This window comes from Culex pipiens, chromosome 3 (assembly GCF_016801865.2).
Source record: "Culex pipiens pallens isolate TS chromosome 3, TS_CPP_V2, whole genome shotgun sequence".
In the NCBI taxonomy this organism is placed as follows: domain Eukaryota; kingdom Metazoa; phylum Arthropoda; class Insecta; order Diptera; family Culicidae; genus Culex; species Culex pipiens.
In genome coordinates, this window is record NC_068939.1 from 52580791 (window position 1) to 52606207 (window position 25417).

The 25417-nt window shown below is 32.8% G+C and overlaps 1 protein-coding gene across 1 annotated transcript in view; it reads right to left on the reverse strand.

Moving 5' to 3' along the window:
• Window positions 1-4634: 4634 nt before the first annotated feature.
• Window positions 4635-25417, reverse strand: part of LOC120412892 (semaphorin-2A) — a 142155-nt gene continuing 121372 nt past the window's right edge. The window contains exons 11-17 of the mRNA XM_039573522.2: window positions 16951-17307; window positions 16371-16599; window positions 8177-8513; window positions 7773-8089; window positions 7590-7698; window positions 4892-4970; window positions 4635-4773 (exon numbers count right to left, since the gene is read on the reverse strand). Coding sequence (XP_039429456.1) covers window positions 4899-4970; window positions 7590-7698; window positions 7773-8089; window positions 8177-8513; window positions 16371-16599; window positions 16951-17307 — 1421 coding nt within the window. The 3' untranslated portion in view covers window positions 4635-4773; window positions 4892-4898. The remainder of the gene's footprint in view (window positions 4774-4891; window positions 4971-7589; window positions 7699-7772; window positions 8090-8176; window positions 8514-16370; window positions 16600-16950; window positions 17308-25417) is intronic.

Sequence of the window (25417 nt, forward strand, 5' to 3'; positions counted from 1 at the left end):
ATGTTTTCACAAAAATGCATGGCAACTTTTCCCGTCGTTCAAATTCTTCCTTCTCGCTCACGTCCACAGGGAGGGTAGCGAACTGGTTTCCAGACAATTTTTGAGCGTCCTTGCTCATACTGCCTGGCTTTGCAGATAGCGCTTCGGCATTCTTCAAATCTGCCGATCCTGCTGGTAAGGACCGCCTTGAATAATTTTTTTTTCAGATTTCCCGCTTTAGGTTCCAGCTTTAGATTGGTCAACTCAAAGTTAACTAAAATGTTGAACTTTTCGACACAAGTGTTGAAAAGTTGAACTTTTCTACACTCAAATGATTGTCACAATGATTTTTCCAGCACAGTTATTTTTTGTGACGATAAGTAGGCCATGTTGTCACTTTAGGATAGGATTTCCAAAACGAAATTGATTAGAAGGTATTTCCATTGTTTACTTACCTTGTCATCATTTCAAATGGATTTCGGAATTGAGAATGAAATAATCAAAGCCAAACGTTTTTTTTTCTTTTCCTTTTTTTATTTTGGTGACAATTATTGTCATATTAGATTCACGTACAAAAAAGCAATTAAAAGAAATCAAATTAAAAACATTTTGTTCTTACTTCTCAGTCTTAAACTTCTAATAAAAACTTAGAGCTAGATGTAATACTTTTCTTTATGTACAAGTTCTTCGCTCTCTCTCTCTCTTTCTTTCTTCAGCTTCCTCATTAGTTTGCTTTCCTCTTCTTTCTTCACCCTGAAACTTTTGTTCACCTAAATTTACAACATTCATTCCTACTAAACTCGGGGTGTTGGTTTCGATTTGTTTTTTTTTTCTTCTATTTTGCCTCAGGGTTTGTTTTCGATTTTCTTGTGTTCTTTTTTCTCGCATTTGCTTGCCAGTTTCAATTTGCTACTTCCGGTTTTTTTTTTTGGTGATATGTTTGCGCGTATTGCATATCCGTGCGCGGTCAACACACCACACACACAAAAACACCTTCCACCTCGGAGAGTTTGCTGCCTATCAAATTTCTGCTTTCATTCCGCTCTTTGACAGTTTCCGCGCCGCAAAGTGATGGTGAGTTTCGAAATTTTTGTGGTTTTTTTTGTCGTGTTTCAAAGAATGAAGAGAGAATTTCTTAATGATGATTTTCGCTTTTGTTGTTGATGCTATAATATAGGATGGAGTTGTTGTGGATACTTTATGCAGTGGAGCGAGGCAAGGAAGAGGAGATTCTTTTCTTTTTTTTCGAAGCGTGTTGTATGTTCAATTGCTGTTCAAATGCAGTTTTTTCTTGTTGCTGTTGTAGGATTGTGGAAATGTTTGCTCTATAAAGGGGCATTACGGGATTCAATGTGATTGTATAAATGTATGCAGTTTGTGTTTGCGGGATGCTGGTTATAGGTTTTGATTTTTCATTGATTTATTTATAACTTCTCTCTGGTTTATTTCGTTATGTTCACGGACTGATTTGTCTTAAGTGTTACATTTTTGTTTTGTTTGCCCGCGAATCTCGAAGCTCCTGCTGAAGAGACTCACAAGTTTCGCGGACATTGAATTGCTTTTCCTGTGTATGTTTGTGATTTCCTTCTTTATGTTTCACTTTCATCTGTTAAAATGCTAGCTTGTTATCTATTCACTTACCTAGTTTTGCTTGTTAGTAAAATAATATATATTAAAACAAAAATTTAATGATTTCGCTTCGTTTTGCCATTCTTAATCTCACGGGTTCACTAACATTTTTTTTCTTGTTTCTGTTTTGTTGCGTCTGTCTGTCTGGTTCTGTCTAGTCTAGCCTATTCTAACGATGCCTTTCCAGAAGACTTTCGGCGTGAATATTTACATGTTTTTGTTATGTTTCTCACCGGGATGAAGAGGGATTAAAAGCGATCTACAGTCTGTGGAAAGAAGAGAAAAGGGACACGATTTAACAAAATTTTAAACCGAAAAAAAACTGTGTATCGAAACTATTAACAAAAGTGTCCATTTGATATCATTTTTGAAACAAAATCGATACGAAAATGAAAAAAGTAATACTAACTGTTTTTTAATTATGGTGATTTTTCGAACTCTAATGTCAAGTATTACAAGTTTCTATGGAAAGAGAATCTTCAGATAACACGTCTCTATATTTTTGAAGTTGATGACAGTGAACGCTTAAGACAGAGTTTAATTTCAGGGAATTTCCTGAATATTAAAGAAATTTGAAATTCCGAGTAAAAATAGTGAAGAATTATATTAAGCAACTATGCACACCCTCGTTTTTCTGCGGGTGTAGTTAAAAACAACCCGAATTTAATAATTCAATTTATTGGCAGAGAATTCAAAATTAACAAAAAACCAAGTCTACGTCAAAACCACCTTTTCATAAATCATATCTCTATATTTTTTCTTAATGAAAAAAATACCCTTCTGAGTTTTTGCAGATACGAAAAAAAAAACATTAAAATAAATCATAAATCATAAATAAACATTGAATTCTTGAAACAATTTTTGTACTTATTCTCGATGAAATATACATTTTTTTTGGAATCCAAAGCACGCAATCAAGTCGAGCATCCAATTTTAAATAAAAGCCCTTCAACACTAAATACCCAAACCACCTTTCCAGACTGTAAATTGTTGAAAAACACCACTTTTATGATTTATGATTTATGATTTATGATTTATGATTTATGATTTATGATTTATGATTTATGATTTATGATTTATGATTTATGATTTATGATTTATGATTTATGATTTATGATTTATGATTTATGATTTATGATTTATGATTTATGATTTATGATTTATGATTTATGATTTATGATTTATGATTTATGATTTATGATTTATGATTTATGATTTATGATTTATGATTTATGATTTATGATTTATGATTTATGATTTATGATTTATGATTTATGATTTATGATTTATGATTTATGATTTATGATTTATGATTTATGATTTATGATTTATGATTTATGATTTATGATTTATGATTTATGATTTATGATTTATGATTTATGATTTATGATTTATGATTTATGATTAATGATTTATGATTTATGATTTATGATTTATGATTTATGATTTATGATTTATGATTTATGATTTATGATTTATGATTTATGATTTATGATTTATGATTTATGATTTATGATTTATGATTTATGATTTATGATTTATGATTTATGATTTATGATTTATGATTTATGATTTATGATTTATGATTTATGATTTATGATTTATGATTTATGATTTATGATTTATGATTTATGATTTATGATTTATGATTTATGATTTATGATTTATGATTTATGATTTATGATTTATGATTTATGATTTATGATTTATGATTTATGATTTATGATTTATGATTTATGATTTATGATTTATGATTTATGATTTATGATTTATGATTTATGATTTATGATTTATGATTTATGATTTATGATTTATGATTTATGATTTATGATTTATGATTTATGATTTATGATTTATGATTTATGATTTATGATTTATGATTTATGATTTATGATTTATGATTTATGATTTATGATTTATGATTTATGATTTATGATTTATGATTTATGATTTATGATTTATGATTTATGATTTATGATTTATGATTTATGATTTATGATTTATGATTTATGATTTATAATTTATGATTTATGATTTATGATTTATGATTTATGATTTATGATTTATGATTTATGATTTATGATTTATGATTTATGATTTATGATTTATGATTTATGATTTATGATTTATGATTTATGATTTATGATTTATGATTTATGATTTATGATTTATGATTCATGATTCATGATTCATGATTCATGATTTATTATTTATGATTTATGATTTATGATTTATGATTTATGATTTATGACGAATTTTGGAAAGTTTACTTTTCTTGTATAGAAGTTAATTTAAAAATTGAAAAAAATTGTTCCATACGCCTATTTTGCTTAATAGTACCCATCAATACATACAATTTTGCTGAAAAAATCAAATCAATCAGAAAACTGTTTTTACACACAGATTTTCAAATATGTTTGATGTATTTATGTTGTGTTTTTTTTGTTTTTTTGCCAAAATCCTCTGAATCCATGCGAAAATTTTGACTCATTTTGTAAAGTTCTTTAATTTTGCATCAAAATAACATTTTAAACAAAACGCTTTTACTGGGAATGAAAAATTTGAGGATTTGAACGCCAAAAATATATGATACTATAAAATGAAACTTACCTAGTTCCGCTACGCGATGCTCTAACTGACGTCCAGATGAAAAAAGATGACAACCTCTACAAGTTCTTGGAGCCATAGGAAGGACGGGGGGTGGGAGTGGTTGGGAAGGGTAAAGGGGTGTGTTATGATGATCTTTCGCAAGCTCGTTGGAATTGGCTAATAATGGGTTTTTAAAGTTTTTTTTTGTTGCCGACGCACTGCTGCCGCTGTACCAGAAACAGAATCTTCAAACAGAAATGTGTCCACCGTTTCGAGGAAAGGACGATTGCACCGTGCTTCCAGTTCAGGGTTGATTGCTGTTTGCTTCCGGCGTGGTTCCAGGGCTGAACTACGAGAGGGGTGGGTTTTACACAATTTACTTTTCTTGTTTGAGTTAATTTTTTCGTTCTTTTTTTCGGTACAGCACGCAGCACATCTCTTTTTTCTGTTTTTTTGTTTCTCTTTTTTCTCCTTATTATTGGATCATTAAGGGTATCACAGTTCATTTAGTTGATTGTAGTACCCTACCGAAGGTAGTGGACAAGCTATTCGATGTTGAAGTGTCAAAGTTTGGTCCTGCGAGTCGAAACAGAAGGAGAAAAAGAAGACGAAAGGACAATAAAGTCAATAAAAATCAGTAATGATAATTTTTCAATTTCGTCGAATCGTCCGACGGGAGAGCGGTGCCCCTTACCTTGGTATCAGACGTTGGGATTGCGTTGGAAAACATCGTTAGGATGTTGATTGCTGTAGTTTTGCTTGGATGAGCATTGCTGTAAGCGAGAACAGATAATAATGGGAGCGTTATCAATTATATGGCTTTTTCCTCTTTAATTTGGAGAGGAGAGGTCTTTGAGCGATTTATTTGAGTGATTTTATGGCAAAAGATGTTTTATTTTTTATCTTTTAAACTTTTTTTTTAATAAATAGCTTATGATTTACTATACAAGAATAATATTTATTAATTTCTTAAATTTCCTAAATTTTATAAATTTCATGATTTTTTGAAGTTGTTTGAAATTTTTGAAATTCTTAAATTAAAGTTGTGGAATTTCTTGAATTTTTTGAATGCTTGAAATTTTTGAATTTATCGACTTTTTAAATTAAGATTCTGGAATTTCTTGAATATTTAGAATTTTTAAAATTAATTGAATTTCAAAAATTTCTTAAATGACTTGAGTTTCTTAAATTTCTTGACATTCTTAAATTTCTTGAATTTCTTAAATTTCTTGAATTTCTTGAATTTCTTAAATTTATTGAATTGCTGGAATTTCTGGAATTTCTTGAATTTTTAAAATTTCTGGAATTTCTGGAATTTCTTGAAATTCTTGTGTTTCTGAAATTTCTTGAATTTCTTGTTTTTCACGAATGTCTTGAATTTCTTGAATTTCTTATTTTTTTGAATTTCTTGAATTTCTTTAATTTCTTGATTTTTGATTTTTTTGAATTTTTTGAATTTCTTGAATTTCTTGAATTTCTTGAATTTCTTGAATTTCTTGAATTTCTTGAATTTCTTGAATTTCTTGAATTTCTTGAATTTTTTGAATTTCTTGAATTTCTTGAATTTCTTGAATTTCTTGAATTTCTTGATTTTTTTAAATTTCTTGAATTTCTTGAATTTCTTGAATTTCTTGAATTTCTTGAATTTCTTGAATTTATTGAATTTCTTGAATTTCTTGAATTTCTTGAATTTCTTGAATTTCTTGAATTTCTTGAATTTCTTGAATTTCTTGAATTTCTTGAATTTCTTGAATTTCTTGAATTTCTTGAATTTCTTGAATTTCTTGAATTTCTTGAATTTCTTGAATTTCTTGATTTTCTTGAATTTCTTGAATTTCTTGAATTTCTTGAATTTCTTGAATTTCTTGAATGTCTTGAATTTCTTGAATTTCTTGAATTTCTTGAATTTCTTGAATTTCTTGAATTTCTTGAATTTCTTGAATTTCTTGAATTTCTTGAATTTCTTGAATTTCTTAAATTTCTTGAATTTCTTGAATTTTGTAAATTTCTTGAATTTCTTGAATTTCTTGAATTTCTTGAATTTCTTGAATTTCTTGAATTTCTTGAATTTCTTGAATTTCTTGAATTTCTTGAATTTCTTGAATTTCTTGAATTTCTTGAATTTCTTGAATTTCTTGAATTTCTTGAATTTCTTGAATTTCTTGAATTTCTTGAATTTCTTGAATTTCTTGAATTTCTTGAATTTCTTGAATTTCTTGAATTTCTTGAATTTCTTGAATTTCTTGAATTTCTTGAATTTCTTGAATTTCTTGAATTTCTTGAATTTCTTGAATTTCTTGAATTTCTTGAATTTCTTGAATTTCTTGAATTTCTTGAATTTCTTGAATTTCTTGAATTTCTTGAATTTCTTGAATTTCTTGAATTTCTTGAATTTCTTGAATTTCTTGAATTTCTTGAATTTCTTGAATTTCTTGAATTTCTTGAATTTCTTGAATTTCTTGAATTTCTTGAATTTCTTGAATTTCTTGAATTTCTTGAATTTCTTGAATTTCTTGAATTTCTTGAATTTCTTGAATTTCTTGAATTTCTTGAATTTCTTGAATTTCTTGAATTTCTTGATTTTCTTGAATTTCTTGAATTTTTTGAATTGCTTGAACTCCTTGAATTTCGAAATACCAAAATTGATGTTTAATTGATGTTTTCATAATTTTTTTGTGTGGATTTCTTAATTTCATAATTTTTAATTAATGTATCCTTTTTAAATTTCTTCAGATTTCTTGAGTTTAACAAATTTATTGAATCAATGTGAATCGGAAATGTTTATGCATTTTTTTTTTAAATTTCTTGTTATATTCTCTTTATAAATTTTTGAATTTGGCGATTTATTATGATTTCCTTCTTTTGAAAGAAATGCTGGAACTTTTTTTTTCTAATTTGCTAATTCATCCGAAGCAAAAAAAATTTCGACAATCTTAAAATTTTTCGTGGAATTTCAAGTGCAAACGACTTTAAAAAATTAAAGTTAATTTCCTTGCGTTTAAAAATAATGTATGTTTGAGTTAATTAAAAATGATTTTGAGTATTTGTTATTTTTTGTTGAACAGTATCGCAAAAAAATATTTTTTAGCAATTTTCTCAAGTCACAAAAGCAATCTTTAATCGTCGCCAGTTGTGCATTATCGCTTCAACCATCCAAAATGCCATCAAGCCATTTCATTCCCACTTTTTCCAGCGCACCATTCTCCCTTTCTTCAAATATTTGGCAGAATTGATCATAAAATTGAATCGCCAAAACACATGCCATGGCACCCCCTCCTCTCGCTACGACAACAGACAATAAAACTTTAATGATTTCATTTCGACGGATTCCTGCACCTTTTCTCTGCAGCTCAAAGCGAATCCCTCACTAAACGTTCTCACTCCGCACTTACCGCTTGCTTCTTCTCCCAGGTCTTCATGGCCGATTTGTACTTCTCGAACTCGTGGCACCAGTCCGAGTAGATCTTCTGGTAGTCGTTGCTCTTGTTCGGTGGAGTGCATCTTTGGGAGGAAAAATAAGCAAAAAAGAAATCAAGTATAAAAAATCGCTCTTATACGGTCATTCACCAAATTACCTGTGCGCATCGACGGTGATGTTGTAACTGCAGAGGAGCGACCCCCCCAGGTGGCAGTCGTACCGGCCGCCGTCGGCTTCGTTGACCGAAATCACGACCAGGCCGCGTTCCGTCGTTTCGATGTACTTGGTCGGGTTGTACTTGATCTCGTAGCGGCCCTTTTCCTTCGAGTGGTGGTACCAGGTCACCGACTGATCCTTCAGTATCTCCGGCACCTTGACAAAACAGCCCAGGTGGACGCTCTGGCCGTACGTGACGATGATCTTCTTCTTGAGGACGCTCGTGTCGCAGATGTCGTACGTCTCGTTGCCAACGTCCTGGGGGAAAGGAAGAAGATTGGGGGGGATCGATTGAACTATCATTTCTGCGCTTTTATTTTATAAGAACCTAAGAACGAAACCCACCTGCAGTAGCCCGAGCTCGTACGGCTTGCACGTGTTGGTGTCCTTGTCCCAGCCGCAGTACGGATCCTTGACGCACCGGTAGCAGCTGTCGTACCGCCGGTTGCACATCGCCAGGTCGACCTGCTTGACCCGGTAGTCGGTGGCCACGTACAGCGACTTGCGCGACTGGCTGATCTCCATCACCTGGATCGCCTCGTTCTGGGCAATCTCGAAGATGTCCAGCAGCTTCGACTTGGACTCCCCGTTGGACAGGTAGTGCACAATCTTGTAGATCCGGCCGGCGTTCGTGCCGACGTAGTACACCGTGTATTCCTGGTTCAGGATGTCGATTTTGATTCTGAATCGAGAGAGATAGAGATAGATCGAATTACAAACTTAATCATGTTTCAATTTCAAATTAAGAGAGCGGCAAAAAAGTTACATTCCAAATCAATTAGGCCACTAGTACACTAATTAAATTCAAACAGCCCGTTGGCCAAAATTCCATACTTTTTTTTTTTTGCTCATCAAACCCCGGATTTCAACCAACTAATTGGCAGCTGGGTAGCACGTCCAATCAATTAGTGAGGCTGGGCGGAATCCAGCCTCAACATTTTGCTAACCAAAACCGATCCGACTCGCACGCGCGCTTGTTCGATGATTGACCGACCTCCCATCGCACTCCCATGACATTCCGTCACGTTGTGGTTCCCCACGGAAGCATCAATTGGTGATGGACTCTCTGGTCACCGTCGGTAATTTGTGGTAATTGTGGTGCACAGAGGAAATTGGGTTGAAACTTTTTCAAATGAACTAATGAGCCGAAATACTGGATTCAGTTGGATTTTTTACACTTAAAATTAACGATAAATTTGATCGGTTTACTTAATATTCAATTCTCACTGGCAAGGTAAAACATTTTTGAACTTACCAGTGTAAACGGAGTATAGTTAGGCAAATAATAATCAACTGTGTAAAATATTGTGTTGACCTTTTTGATTTAAGAGGCAGTATTTGTAAATATTGCTCGGTTTGTTCTAGAGGTCGTATCGAGGTGCTCCGATTTGGATGAAACTTTCCGCGTTTGTTTGTCTATACATGAGATGAACTCATGCCAAATATGAGCCCTCTACGACAAAGGGAAGTGGGGTAAAACTGGCTTTGAAGTTTGAGGTCTAAAAAACCTAAAAAATCTTAAAATTGCTCGCATTTCCGTAAAACTTCATCAATTCCAAGTCTATTTGATGCATTCGAAAGGTCTTTTGAAGCACTTCAAAATGTGCCATAGACATCCAGGATTGGTTCGACTTTTTCTCTTAGCTTTTGCAAATTACTGTCAAAAATTGATTTTTTTTAAAACTTTAATATCTTTTTGCAACAGCCTCCAACACCCATACTCCCATAGGTCAAAAGATAGGTAATAACATGGACTTTAAGCCTACGGTGTTAACTTTTTGGCCAATCGCAGTTTTTCTCATAGTTTTTCGATTTTTCTGGAACAAACATTTTACAACGTTAGTTTTTGCCCTGTAGGCCGCCATAGCTGCACTTTTTGGTCTTAATTTTGTCATATTCGGAATCCTCGGACAATTTCACGTAAGTTAGTAGTATTGGAGTTGTAAATTTGAATTAAAAAAAAATTAAATAAAACATTTTTGAAAAAACAATAAGATCTTATTTACCCCTAATCCAACAAATTGTTAAAAAATATTTTAATTCATTCTAAATGGCAATTTTTCCAATCAAATTTACAACTCCAATACTTCTAACTTACGTGAAATTGTCCGAGGATTCCGAATATGACAAAATTGAGACCAAAAAGTGCCGCTATGGCGGCCTACAGGGCAAAAACTAACGTTGTAAAATGTTTGTTCCAGAAAAATCGAAAAACTATGAGAAAAACTGCGATTGGCCAAAAAGTTAACACCGTAGGCTTATAGTTCATGTTATTACCTATCTTTTGACTTTTAGATAGTCTAAAATTAATTTTAAAAAGTATATTTGGAAGGTGTAATTTTGAAAGGTTGAATATTACCTCTTTTATGATGTAATTTTACATCAATTTAGAATGAAAATTGACATTACTACAGAAAAGTGGTAAAATTACACATTTTTCTGACATAAGAGATGTACCCCTTCCCAGATGTAATATTACGATGATTTTTTTCTGTATACTTAATTTTGAACTAAAAAGCACGTATTCGTGTTTTCGAATAGTAAAAAAAATTAAAATTACCTCTAAAACTGTGTAAATTTACCACTTTTTCGTTGTAATGCTACTAATTTTTGAACTTAATTGAAGTAATATTACGTCATGAAAGGGTAAATATTAGACTTTAAAATTTTACACCTTCCAAATAAACACATTTTCTGCTGTTTTAAAACAAAGACAATGGATATTTTTCCATTTTTTGTAACGTTGATTCGAAATCTCTGGAAAAAGGATTTGAGCCAAAATCGGACCAAATAAACCATTAATGCAAAAATAGTAGGTTTTCAACCCAAATAATGAAACTTAAGTTACACAGTTAAAAAATGTGTAAAATTGGAAGGTTTAATTTAGGATGAATATTACCTCTTTTATGATGTAATTTTACCTCAATTTAGACTGGCAAAGTTACATTACACCAGAAAAGTGGTGAAATAACAAATCAGAGGTAAAATTTCACCTTTTTTATGACCATGCCCAAGTAACATTTTTTTCCAGGAGTTCTACAAGAACTCTTCAAGATAGCTACAGCATAGCAGTTTGGACCGCGGTAGGATTAAATTCTCTTCAAAACTTCTTCAGGAGTTTGGAAGAGTACTTGAAGAGAGTTTTATCCTACCGCGGTCCAAACTGCTATGCTGTAGCTATCTTGAAGTGCTCTTGTAAAACTCCGGGAAAAACATGTTACTTGGGTGGTGTCCATGATGACCATGAAATATTTCCATGATATTTTTTGCTGTGTTTTAAGAATTAATTAGTTCTAATAAGTAATTTCACCACACAATTATGACTTTTCTTATCTAAAACACCAATTGAAAACTAAATAAAAAACAAACTGAACTAAAATAGAAAAATTTTCCAACCAGAAATCAACCCGATTCAACCTGAAGCTTGTAGAGGAAATTTTAAACTACACATAAAATGTGTAATCTTCATTAAATTAATACATTTTTTTTAAATATCAACCGATAATTATTTCGTTAGTTTTCAAAAGCTTAAAAACGCAATTTCGGAAAGATTTCCATGCCTATGAATTGATTTATTTTAATTAAAGACAAATGCACAGACTTTAACATTGACTCTTTTACAGACATTTAAAAAAAAAAACCATGTGACATCCCTGAATATAATTTCAATTTAAACTGAAAATTGGCATTACAAAGGAAAAATGGTACATTTACACATTTTAAGAGGTAAAATTATACTTTTTTCTTATACATAAATGATTTACTGATTTATAGATAAAACATAACCATGATGCTTTTTATTGTGTACAATCTAAGCCTGCGAATTCTTTAGATAAAGGAGTTTTAAATGTCTAATTATCACTTTGTCTATAAATGTATCGTTTGAGTGTAAATTTCTGGTGAAAATTTTATCAAATTTTAATTTCTGAGTCATTTTTTACTTAAGAAACAAGAATCAAAATGTTTATCTTTATTCATTCCCTAGAAAAAAAGGAAAGTGTTAAAGTCTCCGACTAAAAGTTTGATTCCAAAAAACCTATTATTTGATTTTCGGAATTTTAAAATATGTTTGACGAGACTCAAAAAGGCGCGAGAGTTTAGGATGCAGCAAAATCTGGTACTGGAGGTTTGATTTTTTGAGAAAGTGCTGATTTTGAAAAAAATAAAAATATTGTCAAATAAAATATCAAACAAAATTTTTGCAATCGAAAATGACATTACATATTTTTGGTAAAGTGCACAATTTTCAAGTAATAGGCGGTTTAGGTTATATAGTTTGGTAATTGTTGAGTTTTCAAGCTATTTATAAATATTTTTATGAAGGAAAAGCACGCCTGCAATAATATTTTGGAAACTTCCCAGATTTTACTTTTTTTAACATTGTTGATCAGATTGTTAAATGCTAAGATACAGCCTCTTAAAGCTTACATTTTGTGGAAAAAAAAAGTTTTTCTCAGTTTTATCCGAAAAGCTCATGTTTTTCAACTCGCCATATGCTGAAAACTATGTTAAAATTAGCTCGACATTTCAAAATCCAACACAACATTTGAAAATTTCCAAAATAAGTAATTCTTCATTGTTCTGCATTCTGATATTTCGATCCTGTATTTTTTTGCTTCAACCATAACACTTATGGCAAACCCAAAACTCAGATATCATTCATTTAACATTTTTTTACTATTTCATCAATTATTAATTCTCTACCAACTCACACGAAATCGGAAAACTTTGTCCTAAGGGGTAACTTTGACACCATATTTCCATCTCATCATAGTTTCAGGCTGCAAATTATTGAAAAACACGTCTTTTTCGCATGTCCAAAAATGAAAGGGGTCGTACCGACCCTCCGCCATGAGATATCGAAAAATGGACCTCGGATTCGTGATCAGGGACAACCCCTTAGGACAAAGTTACACGCAAATCGAAGAGGGGTCGGGGCAACTTTTCCCGATTTCGTGTGAGTTGGCAGAGAATTACCCATTTCGAATTTGAATTCATAGGACAGAGTGCAGCGCAAAATAACACTTTTTTTAGTGAACTTGCTGTATCTCGCTAACAGTTCATTTTAGTTTGAGGTCTACATTAATTATTATGTAAAATTGTCCGGGGAACACGATGGTGATAAAATAAAACAAATAAAAGTATACCACCTATGTGGTTGAAGCCTTCCTCACTTCTTACAAATAGATCCTTGCGAATCATCAGTCTCTTAGGCAGGGTTACCAGATCTGCAATGTTTTAGACTGGAAGTTTCAGTCGAATATCAAAATTCAAAAATAAAAATGTCTTTAAATCGGTCAGTATTGTGGACAATCACTCAAATGCACGACATACTTTTTATTATTTTCGTTTTAATATTCAACCAAAATCATCAAGATTTTGTCAATTCGAATTCATCGAATTCGAAAAATAATTAAACAAAAAAAGGTGAGCAGTTCTCTACGGAATCGGTCTTTTTTCTTTAATTTTAATTTTTGTATTTTTTAATCCGGCTGAAACTTTTTTGGTGCCTTCGGTATGCCCAAAGAAGCCATTTTGCATCATTGGTTTGTCCATATAATTTTCCATACAAATTTGGCAGCTGTCCATACAAAAATGATATGTAAAAATTCAAAAATCTGTATCTTTTGAAGGAATTTTTTGATCGATTTGGTGTCTTCGACAAAGTTGTAGGTATGGATATGGACTACACTGAAAAAAATGATACACGGTAAAAAAAAATTTGGTGATTTTTAATTTAACTTTTTGTCACTAAAATTTGATTTGCAAAAAAACACTATTTTTTATTTTTTTTATTTTTTTATATGTTTTAGAGGACATAAAATGCCATCTTTTCAGAAATTTCCAGAATGGGCAAAAAATTTTTGACCGAGTTATGATTTTTTGAATCAATACTGATTTTTTCAAAAAATCGAATTATCGGTCCCAAAAATTTTTCAACTTCATTTTTCGATGTAAAATCGAATTTGCAATCAAAAAGTACTTTAGTGAATTTTTGATAAAGTGCACCGTTTTCAAATTATAGCCATTTTTAGGTAACTTTTTTGAAAAAAGTCGCAGTTTTTCATTTTTTAAAAATAGTGCCCAAAACATCAATTTTCCTGTTTTTTAACCTTTGCATGGCGATTCCAGTTTGACAGCTTGCCCAGAGCAGACGTGTGTCCTTTGAGCGCGTTTTTGACGGTGTTTTTTTTTTAACTTTCGCCGACGGCCATGGCGGCGGCCGCGACGGCGGAGAGTGAGTGGACGGAGCATAGAACCGAGGATGGAAGGCCGTTCTACTGGAATGCGGCCATGAAGAAAAGTGTGTGGGAGAAACCGGACGGGTTCCAACCCAAAACGCAGGCGGCGACGGGCATGGAGGTGGAAAACTCCGAAGGAGGAGGAGAGGACGGGGGCGAATTTCGTCCCGTGATCAAGGTTCGGCGCAGGAAGGCTAACGAGGAGATCAACGTCGGCGATGGCCAGGAAGTGGAGAAACTGCTCAGCAACAACAAGTTCAGCCCGCTAGCGGAGAAGAGCAACAACAATAACAATGCGAATCCAGCAGCAGAAAAAACCACCCCTGTGGTACCAGCACCCGGCAAGTCGGCCGGGGAAAAGAAGCAGCCGCCGCTGGTGGTGAAAGAAACGAGCTTCGCCCGCCTTGCGAAGGTGATGTCGACATGTGATGTCCAGCCGGAACACAAACTGACGCGGTACGGCACCAAAATTACGTGCTTCTCGAGCGACGACTTCGACACGGTGCAAGCCCACCTGAAGAAGAACAAGGTGCAGTTCTACACGCACGGAAAGCGCAGTGCGAGACCGCACCGGGTAGTAATGCGAGGTCTCCCGAACGCGGAACCGGATTACATCAAGGAGCTGCTCAAGACGGAACATCAGCTGGACGTCTTGACAGTACACGCTATCAGGCGGAAGCAGCAGCTTCCCGCCATCGATGAGACGCCTTTCATCGTGCTCTTCCCCAAGGGTCACACCAGTCTGAAGGAGTTGAGTAGCAAGGTAAAGAAAGTGGGACCAGTCGTCGTCCGGTGGGTGGCCTACCGGAACAAAGAACCGCACGTGACCCAGTGCAAGAACTGCTTGCAGTTCGGTCACGGAACCAGTAACTGCCATCTCAAGCCCAGGTGCAGCAGCTGCGGGGGTGCCCACAGCACGGAAAAGTGCAAAGCAGAAGAAACGGAAGCCAAGAAGTGTGTCAACTGCTCTGGATCTCACGAGGGTCTGGACCGCAGCTGTCCCAAACGTGCGCAGTTCATCCAGTCGAGGCAGCAGGCGTCCACGCCGAAGCCGCCAGCATGGAAGAAGGACAAACAGACTCCGGCAGGAGCCGCGTTTACCGCGGCGGATTTTCCTCCGCTACCTGGAGCGGTGCCGTCCGTTGAACCGGAAAATAAACATCCTCGTCCCGCAGGAAGAAGTCGAGAAGATACTGGCGCCGGCGCCGGTGCAACCCCGAAGGAGCAACAAGGCGAACGGAAGCTGTACAGCGAGTCGGAGCTGTGGGCCATTTACCGAGAATACCGAGTACGCTTGAGGCAGTGCAAGACACCCGAGGAACAGATTGATGTGATCGCACACTTGCTGACACATGGCACGAGCAAATGATCATCTAATTCAGTTACGGTTTTTTTTTTCTTTTCTTTTATTATTTTTTGTACTATTGATCCTCGGTCCTAACCTGGTCACAGCACCTAAAAGGACCTAATAAAAATAAGTTATGAAAAAAAAAAAAAAAAAAAAACCTTTGCATGGCAATATCTCAGCAACTAAGGGTCGTATCAACAAAGTCCGAGAAAGCAAAATATAGAAAATTTTCTCAGCTTTTCAAAAATATTTTTTTTTTAAAGTGGGCAAACATGGGCACTTTTTTTTAAAAATGAAAAACTGCGACTTTTTTCAAAAAAGTTACCTAAAAATGGCTATAACTTGAAAACGGTGCACTTTATCAAAAATTCACTAAAGTACTTTTTGATTGCAAATTCAATTTTACATCGAAAAATGAAGTTGAAAAATTTTTGCGACCGATATTTCGATTTTTTGAAAAAATCTGTATTGATTCAAAAAATCATAACTCGGTCAAAGATTTTTTGCCCATTCTGGAAATTTCTGAAAAGATGGCATTTTATGTCCTCTAAAACATATAAAAAAATAAAAAAAATAAAAATAGTGTTTTTTTGCAAATCAAGTTTTAGTGACAAAAAGTTAAATTAAAAATCACCAAATTTTTTTTTACCGTGTATCATTTTTTTTCAGTGTAGTCCATATCCATACCTACAACTTTGTCGAAGACACCAAATCGATCAAAAAATTCCTTCAAAAGATACAGATTTTTGAATTTTTACATATCATTTTTGTATGGACAGCTGCCAAATTTGTATGGAAAATTATATGGACAAACCAATGATGCAAAATGGCTTCTTTGGGCATACCGAAGGCACCAAAAAAGTTTCAGCCGGATTAAAAAATACAAAAAAAAATCGTATGACCGAAATCTCAGAGAATTGCTCAGGTGATGAAGCCAATCGTCACTCACTTGTCCACGACGAGCTTGGTGAAGACGAGGTCGCGCTTATAGAAGACCGGATTGTTGTGCTCGTGGTTGACGGCCCGGTCCATCAGCGGGTGGGACCGGATAAAGTTGAGCACCGAGTCGGGCAGGGTGGACGTATCGTTGACGCAGGTCCCCGGCCGCGGGTCCGGAATCTTCGAGTTGAGCACCGGCAGCCAGGCCGAGTTGGAGGTGGCTTGCTCCTTGAATTTGCCTGCGAGAGGGGGTAAAAAACATAAATCACAATTTAGACTCAGGTTGAAAGCGTTTCGTGATTGCTTGTTTGGGTGTGAACTGTGTGTGTGCATACGCCCCCTGCACAGAAACACCTTCGCAATAAATCAAAGACGATAAAGTGTGAAAAAGGTCCCTCGACAAAGTTGGGGTAAATTCATTTTCGGCACCCGCGGATGACTCGGCACGCAATATAAATTAATTTGTGGCCGCGAGAGGGCTGCTTCGCGAGCGATAACAGGAAAAAGGCCACGTCAAGGATTTTCGTTCCGTTTAGGGGGGGATTTGGGTGTACCCATTGCCTTAAAAAAATTACAAATTTAAGTCTCACCTGCAAACGCTGCGTGCACCTCTCCAATGTCAAAGCTGCAAACGGCCGATCCCACCAGCCCGTTCGTGCTGGTCGTAAAGGTCGCATAGAACTTGGTCTTGTCCGAGGGCAGCTGGTAGACGTCCTGGATTTCGTTGAAGTAAAACGGAAACTCGCCCGCGATGCTGCAGTTGAGGCGCGCCTTCAGGTAGGTGGCCCAGTTCTGGTTCAGGATGTTCTTGCCGCCAGTGTCCTTCTTGCAGACGCGTGCGATCCGCGAGTACACGGCCTTGCCGCAGTTGATGTACTCGACGGCCGTCTCGCGGAAGAAAAAGTACACGTACTCGCCGATGTCGAACGAACCGACAAAGTTGGGCTCTGGAAAGACAAGGGGAAAGTTGGAAAGGTTATTAGCTGAAATGGTGAACTGAAATTTTGTCACATCTGGAATCTTTAATCAAGTTTTCACGAGAATCCATTCTGTTGCCTTAAAATTAGAACCCTTTCGCCAAACCCTGATCAATGACCGAATCCGGATTGATTTCAGCTGGCCGGCAAACTCTTCATCCTCACAGCGGTCAAAGCCATCAGTCGCACAAACAGCATCCCATCCTCTGTTCGATTAGAGTAGAATCGTCCCAGACTGGCCCTCAACCCAAGCGGGATAGATCAAGGAAAAAGTCGTTCATTAAACTCCCAGCCTTGATTACGCGCGCCGCACATTGATTAAAACCACCCTCTTTTCTAGAAAAACCGTCCGCGATGAATGCAAATCATTCACTTTCCGTCTCTTCTTCCATCCTCCTTCCATTCCTTGGAGGTTTTTCCTCCTAATTTGCAAACGACGCTGGTGGCCATCAGTCAATTTTGCAAACTTATCTGCCTCCTTTCTACGCCACGTTGGTAATCATGCTTATTATAACAAAAATATGAAGACAAAAAAACGAGTTATGGAATGAGTGAAATTGTTTTGTCTTTGCAAAATGAAAATTTCACTACTACTTTTAATGATTTGATGCCAAAGAAAGCCGTAAACTGGGGTTAATTTGTTTAAAGGAAATTTGTAATTTAAAACATTAAATTTGGCATCGATAACTTTCAGGAATAGTACACCTAGATTGCTTGTACAGTAAGTTTTTTTTTTTGTCTTATTTGTGTCTTATCTTAACCCCCCCCCCCCCTCCCCCTTTGGATGAGAACCATTTGGAAAGCATTTGCTAAATACAGGGTGGCCACTCAAGTCGGGAAATGGAGAAAGTCGGAAATTCGCTAAAAGCTGCGAATAATCGGGAATAAGTCGGAAATTTGCAAATTTTTGTCAAAAAGTCGGGAAAAGTTGGGAATCCCATGCATTCTTGTCTGAAATATATTTTCTATCTCTGGAATGATTTTATAATTTTTTATGCAATTTTCAAATTAATTTCACTCAATTCTTTTTTAGCAACTAACTTTAAATTTAAGGTTCCTTTCTCTTTTTTAACCTATTTTACGGCTTTTGAAGACATTTCATACGAATAAATAAATTTGATGATTAAGATCGCATTTTTTTCACTAAGTTTATCATAAATAACAAAATCTAACTTTAAACAACAACAAAGCTATTGCAAGACCAATTTGAAAATAAAACCTAATATCTACGATTATGGCCAGCGTCAAGTTACGGTTCTGTTTCATTTTGTTAAATTTCTTGAATATATATGACAAGAGTTATTTTTTGTATTAAATATGTTTTAAGGTTAATGTTACATTGAATTCATTAGGCAATTTTAAATATGTTTTTTCCATACGTTGAATTTTCTCAAACTTTTTTGTGAGTTTGAGTCAATAACTAATAATCATTAATTATAGAAAAAACTTTTCTGGTATCGGCTGGATTATATAACGAATAAAATCCATATTTTTTTTATTTCTTATATAAAAAAATATAAAAAAAGGCTAAGTTTTGAAAAATAATTAAATTCTTTAATTTATTTTTTTACAAATAATATTTAAGGATTTGTCTTTTCAATACTTTCGCATGAAATTAGTGGTAGAAATGGAGTCTTATCAATCCAGATTTATCATAGAAATGAATTAAAACATTTAAATGCTAACAACGTAATTAATCAACTAAGGGTTGATTACACAGCGTAACAAAAAATATTTTTTTGTTATTAGCAGGACGATTCAAAAAACTCCCCGAGGGATCGGCTTCCTGAACACAATGCAACCTGGCCCATGTCTTAATTGTTACCCTAGCTCGAGATATTCAATGCAGAAGTTTTGCATATGAATCACCCCCCGTCGAAAAAATATTTTTTATTTTGTTTTCACTGTAACTTAAGTTCTATTAGGTCTTTTTAGATGCTTCTGGTGTCATTGGACGGTAAATTGTTAGAAAAACCCAAAATATAGTCCCGTTGGTCGGTTCCCGTAACCGGTTCCGGTGGAAATCCGGATTAATGGCCAAAATTGTGCGAAATCTTCAAAATTTTGAAATTTGTTGCTCTTTATGCGAAAAAAACATACTATTGCTTCAAACAATCAATACAAACTCAAAAAATGGTTTGTCCAAGCATATCCGAAGGTGTTTTATCGAAAATGTGGCCATTGAGAACCAGTTCTGGCCAATCCGGATCCGGAAACTAGAAAACATTTAAGCAGTTTTTTTTTCAAAATTCCTATGTGTCAGACAATTTAGAAAAACAAATGTGGTGTTGAAGCATTTTTTGCTACTCTATATTTTCAGAATCCCAAAATATGGCCAAGGGGCCAATGGGAACCTGTTCTGACTGTCCCGGATCCGGGAAACAGTGGTCACATGACATTTTTATTGAATTTATTAAAAAGTTGTTTTAGTTACCAGAATTTCAAAATTCCTTGAAAAAAATCTGATTTTATTTATAGCCAGAATCAGAAATGTGGCCATCGGGAATCTATTCTAAATGTTCCGGATCATGGAACCAGTGGACACTTGACAATTTTATTTAAAATAAAAAAAAAAGTTTATTTTTTTTTAAATTAATCTAAATTTCATCAAAATCAGATTCAGACATGTAGCCAAATGGCTAACCGGACCCTGTTTATATATTCCGGATCAGGGAACCAGTGGACAAAATTCAAGATTCCTGGAAAACAAATCAGATCAGAAATTTGGTCGAGTGGCCTACCGGAACCTGTTTTAAATGTTGTTAAAATATTGTAAAATATTTTTATTAAGAAATTTTCAGGATTCCTTAAAATGAATCTGAATTTATTTAAAATCAGATTTATAAATGTGGCCAATGGGAACCTGTTCTAAAAAATCCGGATTAGGAAACCAGATGACACTTGACATTTTAATTAAATTTATTTAAAAAAAATACTGGATTTATAAGATTCCTGTTTTAAAATCAGAATTTATTTAAAATTTCTTTGACATTATGATTAATTTTGTTTTAAAACATAGTTACTGGATTTATAAGATTCCTGTAAAACATATGAATTGATTTGATATCATTTTGAAATTTTAATTAAATTTATTTTAAAAATAATTACACTACTTACAAAAATTCTGCAGAAAATCTTGATTTATTTAAAATAAGAATCAGAAAGTATCTGATTTTAAGTAAATTCAGATTCATTCTAGTGAGTTTTGAAAATATCCTAACTAATATATTCGACAACATTTTAACAACATTTAAAACAGGTTCCGGTTGGCCACTGATTCTGATTTAAAGTAAATTCTGAATTTTTGCAGAAATTTATTAAGTCAAATAATTTTTTTTTGAATAAATTTAATTATAATGTCAAAATAATTTTAAATAAATTCTGATTTTTTAACAGGAATCTCATAAATCCAGTAACTGCGGGAAGCGGCCGTGGCTGAATGGTTACGGTGTTCGCTTTGTAAGCGAATGGTTCTGGGTTCGATTCCCATCTGCTCCCAACGAGAAAGTTTAAGAACACATAAATTTGAAATGATGAATATGAACGAAAAATCAAAGTCGCTCGAGGTGGGGTTCGATCCTTCGTCCTTTGGATTGGTAAGCAAAAATGCTAACCACTAGGCCATTACGACTTGTTGAGCGTGGACTGGAATTAGGAATACTGTTACAGAGAGCGAGTTGTGGCGCTATAACCACGGCAAATAGTGTCCAGGGCATTCGTGGAAATACAATGTCCCATTCCAGAGGGTCCCGGAGTACCAAACCTTCTTAGCATGGTGCTCCCAACGAATACAACTAAAATCTCGGAGCGTATGGTGGTGTGTCCCAACGCTTCTTCCTCCCCTGTCGATTCAGAATTGTGTTGTTGTTCGAACACTCAGTGCTCAAACTCAACCCAATTACGAGTCATCTCTGCGATACGGCGTAGGCCTGGCCGCTTTAACGCTTGTGATGTTTCAATGCATTCCGATGCAATGGCGCACTACAAATGTTAATAAATGACAAGAAGAGTGCTAGGCGTCATCTAACCTAAGGCACTCTCCAGGATCCCTTCGAAAGATTGGCTGCGCTAGGGTCTGATTAGATTAGATTAGATTAGATTAGATTAGAATCTCATAAATCCAGTAATTTTTTTTAAATAAATTTAATTAAAATGTCAAGTGTCAACTAGTTTCCTGATCCGGATTATTTAGAACAGGTTCCCATTGGCCATTTGGCCACACTTAAGATTCTGATTTTGAATAAATTGCGATTTTTTCAGGAATCTGTTAAGTCCGGTAACTATTTTTAAAAATAAATTTAATTAAAATTTCAAAATGATTTTAAATAAATTCAGATTTTTCGAAGAATCTTATAAATCCGGGCCGGGTCCGGTGACGCAGTGGTTAGCGTAGTTGCCTCTCACCACAGTATGGCCTGGGTTCAATCCCAGACGGACCCGGTGGCATTTTTCGAGACGAGAATTGCCTGATCACGCCTTCTATCGGATGGGGAAGTAAAACGTCGGTCCATTTGCGTAAAAGAGTTTTTGAGTGACTCACCACACATAACCTTCGGACGCCTAGAAATGAGCTTAGCTTTTTTTATAAATCCAGTAACTATTTTTTTCGAAATAAATTTAATAAATTCGTCAAAATAATTTTAAGTAAATTCAGAATTTATCCGGGACTCTTATAAATCCAGTTACTATGTTTTTAAATAAATTTAATTAAATGTCAAAATAACTTTTAATAAATTCTGATTTTTTAACAGGAATCTTATAAATCCAGTAATTTTTTTTAAATAAAATTAATTAAAGTATCAAGTGTCAACTGGTTTCATGATCCGGGTTATTTAGAACAGGTTCCAATTGGCCATTTGGCCACATTTCTTATTCTAATTTCAAATAAATTCAGATTTCTTTTCCAGGAATCTGTTAAGTTCAGTTACTATCTTTAGAAATAAATTTAATTAAAATTTCAAAATGATTTTAAATAAATTCAGATTTTTCGAAGAATCTTATAAATCCAGTAACTATGTTTTTAAAATAAATTTGATTAATTTGTCAAAGTAATTTTAAGTTAAGTCAGATTTTTTTCGGAACTCTTGTAAATCCAGTAACTTTGTTTTTTTAAATAAATTTAACTAAAATGTCAAAATAATTTTAAATAAATTCTGATTTTTTAACAGGAATCTTATAAATCCAGTATTTTTTTAAATAAATTTAATTAAAATGTCAAGTGTCAACTGGTTTCATGATCCGGATTATTTAGAACAGGTTCCAATTGGCCATCTGGCCACACATCAGATTCTGATTTTAAATAAATTCTGATTTTTTCCAGGAATCTGTTAAGTCCAGTAACTATTTTTAGAAATAAATTTAATTGAAATTGCAAAATGATTTTAAATAAACTTAGATTTTTCGAAGAATCTTATAAATTCAGTAACCATGTTTTTTTAAATAAATTTGATTAATTTTTCAAAATAATTTTAAGTAAAGTCATAATTTTCAGGGACTCTTGTAAATCCACTAACTATGTTTTTTAAATAAATTTAACTAAAATGTCAAAATAATTTTAAATAAATTCTGATTTTTAAACAGAAATCTTATAAATCCAGCAATTTTTTTAAATAAATTTAATTAAAATGTCAAGTGTCAACTGGTTTCATGATCCGGATTATTTAGAACAGATTCCAATTGGCCATTTGGTCACAATTCTTAATATGATTTTAAATAAATTAAGTTTTTTTTCCAGGAATCTGTTAAGTCCAGTAACTATTTTTAGAAATAAATTTAATTAAAATTTCAAAATGATTTTAAATAAATTCTGATTTTTCGAAGAATCCTATAAATCCAGTAACTATGTTTTTTAAATAAATTTGATTAATTTGTCAAAGTAATTTTAAGTTAAGTCAGATTTTTTTCGGGACTCTTGTAAATCCAGTAACTATGTTTCTTAAATAAATTTAACTAAAATGTCAAAATAATTTTAAATAAATTCTGATTTTTTAACAGGAATCTTATAAATCCAGTATTTTTTTAAATAAATTTAATTAAAATGTCAAGTGTCAACTGGTTTCATGATCCGGATTATTTAGAACAGGTACCAATTGGCCATTTGGCCACACATCAGGTTCTGATTTTAAATAAATTTTGATTTTTTCCAGGAATCTGTAAAGTCCAGTAACTATTTTTAGAAATAAATTTAATTGAAATCGCAAAATGATTTTTAATAAACTTAGATTTTTCGAAGAATTTTATAAATCCAGTAACTATGTTTTTTTTTAATAAATTTGATTAATTTGTCAAAGTAATTTTAAGTTAAGTCAGAATTTTCAGGGACTCTTATAAATCAAGTAACTATGTTTAAAAATAAATTTAACTAAAATGTCAAAATAATTTTAAATAAATTCTGTTTTTTAACAGGAATCTTATAAATCCAGTATTTTTTTAAATAAATTTAATTAAAATGTCAAGTGTCAACTGGTTTCATGATCCGGAATATTTAGAACAGGTTCCAATTGGCCATTTGGTCACATTTCTTATTCTGATTTTAAATTAATTCAGTTTTTTTCCAGGAATCTGTTAAGTTCAGTTACTATTTATTTATATATTCAGTTGAAATTTCAAAAATAATTTTAAATAAAATCTGTTTTATTTTAACAGGAATCTTATTATTCCAGTAACTTTTTTAAATAAATTTAATTAAAATGTCAAGTGTCCACTAGTTTCCTGATCCGGATTATTTGGAACAGGTTCCCATTAGCCGTTTGACCCATTTCTGATTCTGATTTTAAATAAAAACAGATTTTTTCAGGAATCTGTTAAGTCCAGTAACTATTTTTTAAAATAAATTGAATTAAAATTTCAAAATGATTTTAAATTAATTCAGATTTTTCGAAGAATCTTATCAATCCATGTATTTTTAAATAAATTTGATTAATTTGTCAAAATAATTTAAAGTTAATTCAGAATTTTTCAGGGACTCTTATAAATCAAGTAACTATGTTTTAAAATAAATTTAACTAAAATGGCAAAAAAAATTAAATAAATTCTGTTTTTTAACAGGAATCTTATAAATCCAGTATTTTTTAAAATAAATTTAATTAAAATGTCAAGTGTCAACTGGTTTCATGATCCGGAATATTTAGAACAGGTTCCAATTGGCCATTTGGTCACATTTCTTATTCTGATTTTAAATTAATTCAGTTTTTTTCCTGGAATCTGTTAAGTTCAGTTACTATTTATTTATATATTCAGTTGAAATTTCAAAAATAATTTTAAATAAAATCTGTTTTATTTTAACAGGAATTTTATTATTCCAGTAACTTTTTTAAATAAATTTAATTAAAATGTCTAGTGTCCACTAGTTTCCTGATCCGGATTATTTGGAACAGGTTCCCATTAGCCGTTTGACCCATTTCTGATTCTGATTTTAAATAAAAACAGATTTTTTCAGGAATCTGTTAAGTAAAGTAACTATTTTTTAAAATAAATTTAATTAAAATTTCAAAATGATTTTAAATAAATTCAGATTTTTTGAAGAATCTTATAAATCCAGTAACTATGTTTTTTTTTAATAAATTTGATTAATTTGTCAAAATAATTTTAAGTAAAGTCATAATTTTCAGGGACTCTTATAAATGAAGTAACTATGTCTTTAAATAAATTTAACTAAAATTTCAAAATAATTTTAAATAAATTCTGTTTTTTTAACAGGAATCTTATAAATCCAGTATTTTTTTAAATAAATTTAATAAAAATGTCAAGTGTCAACTGGTTTCATGATCCGGATTATTTAGAAAAAGTTCCAATTGGCCATTTAGTAATATTTCTTATTCTGATTTTAAATAAATTTAGTTTTTCTCCAGGAATCTGTTAAGTCCAGTTACTATTTATTTAAATAAATTCAATAAAAATTTCAAAATAATTTTAAATAAAATCTGTTTTATTTTAACAGGAATTTTATTATTCCAGTAACTTTTTTAAATAAATTTAATTAAAATGTCAAGTGTCCACTGGTTTCATGATCCGGATTATTTAGAACAGGTTCCAATTGGCCATCTGGCCACACATCAGATTCTGATTTTAAATAAATTCT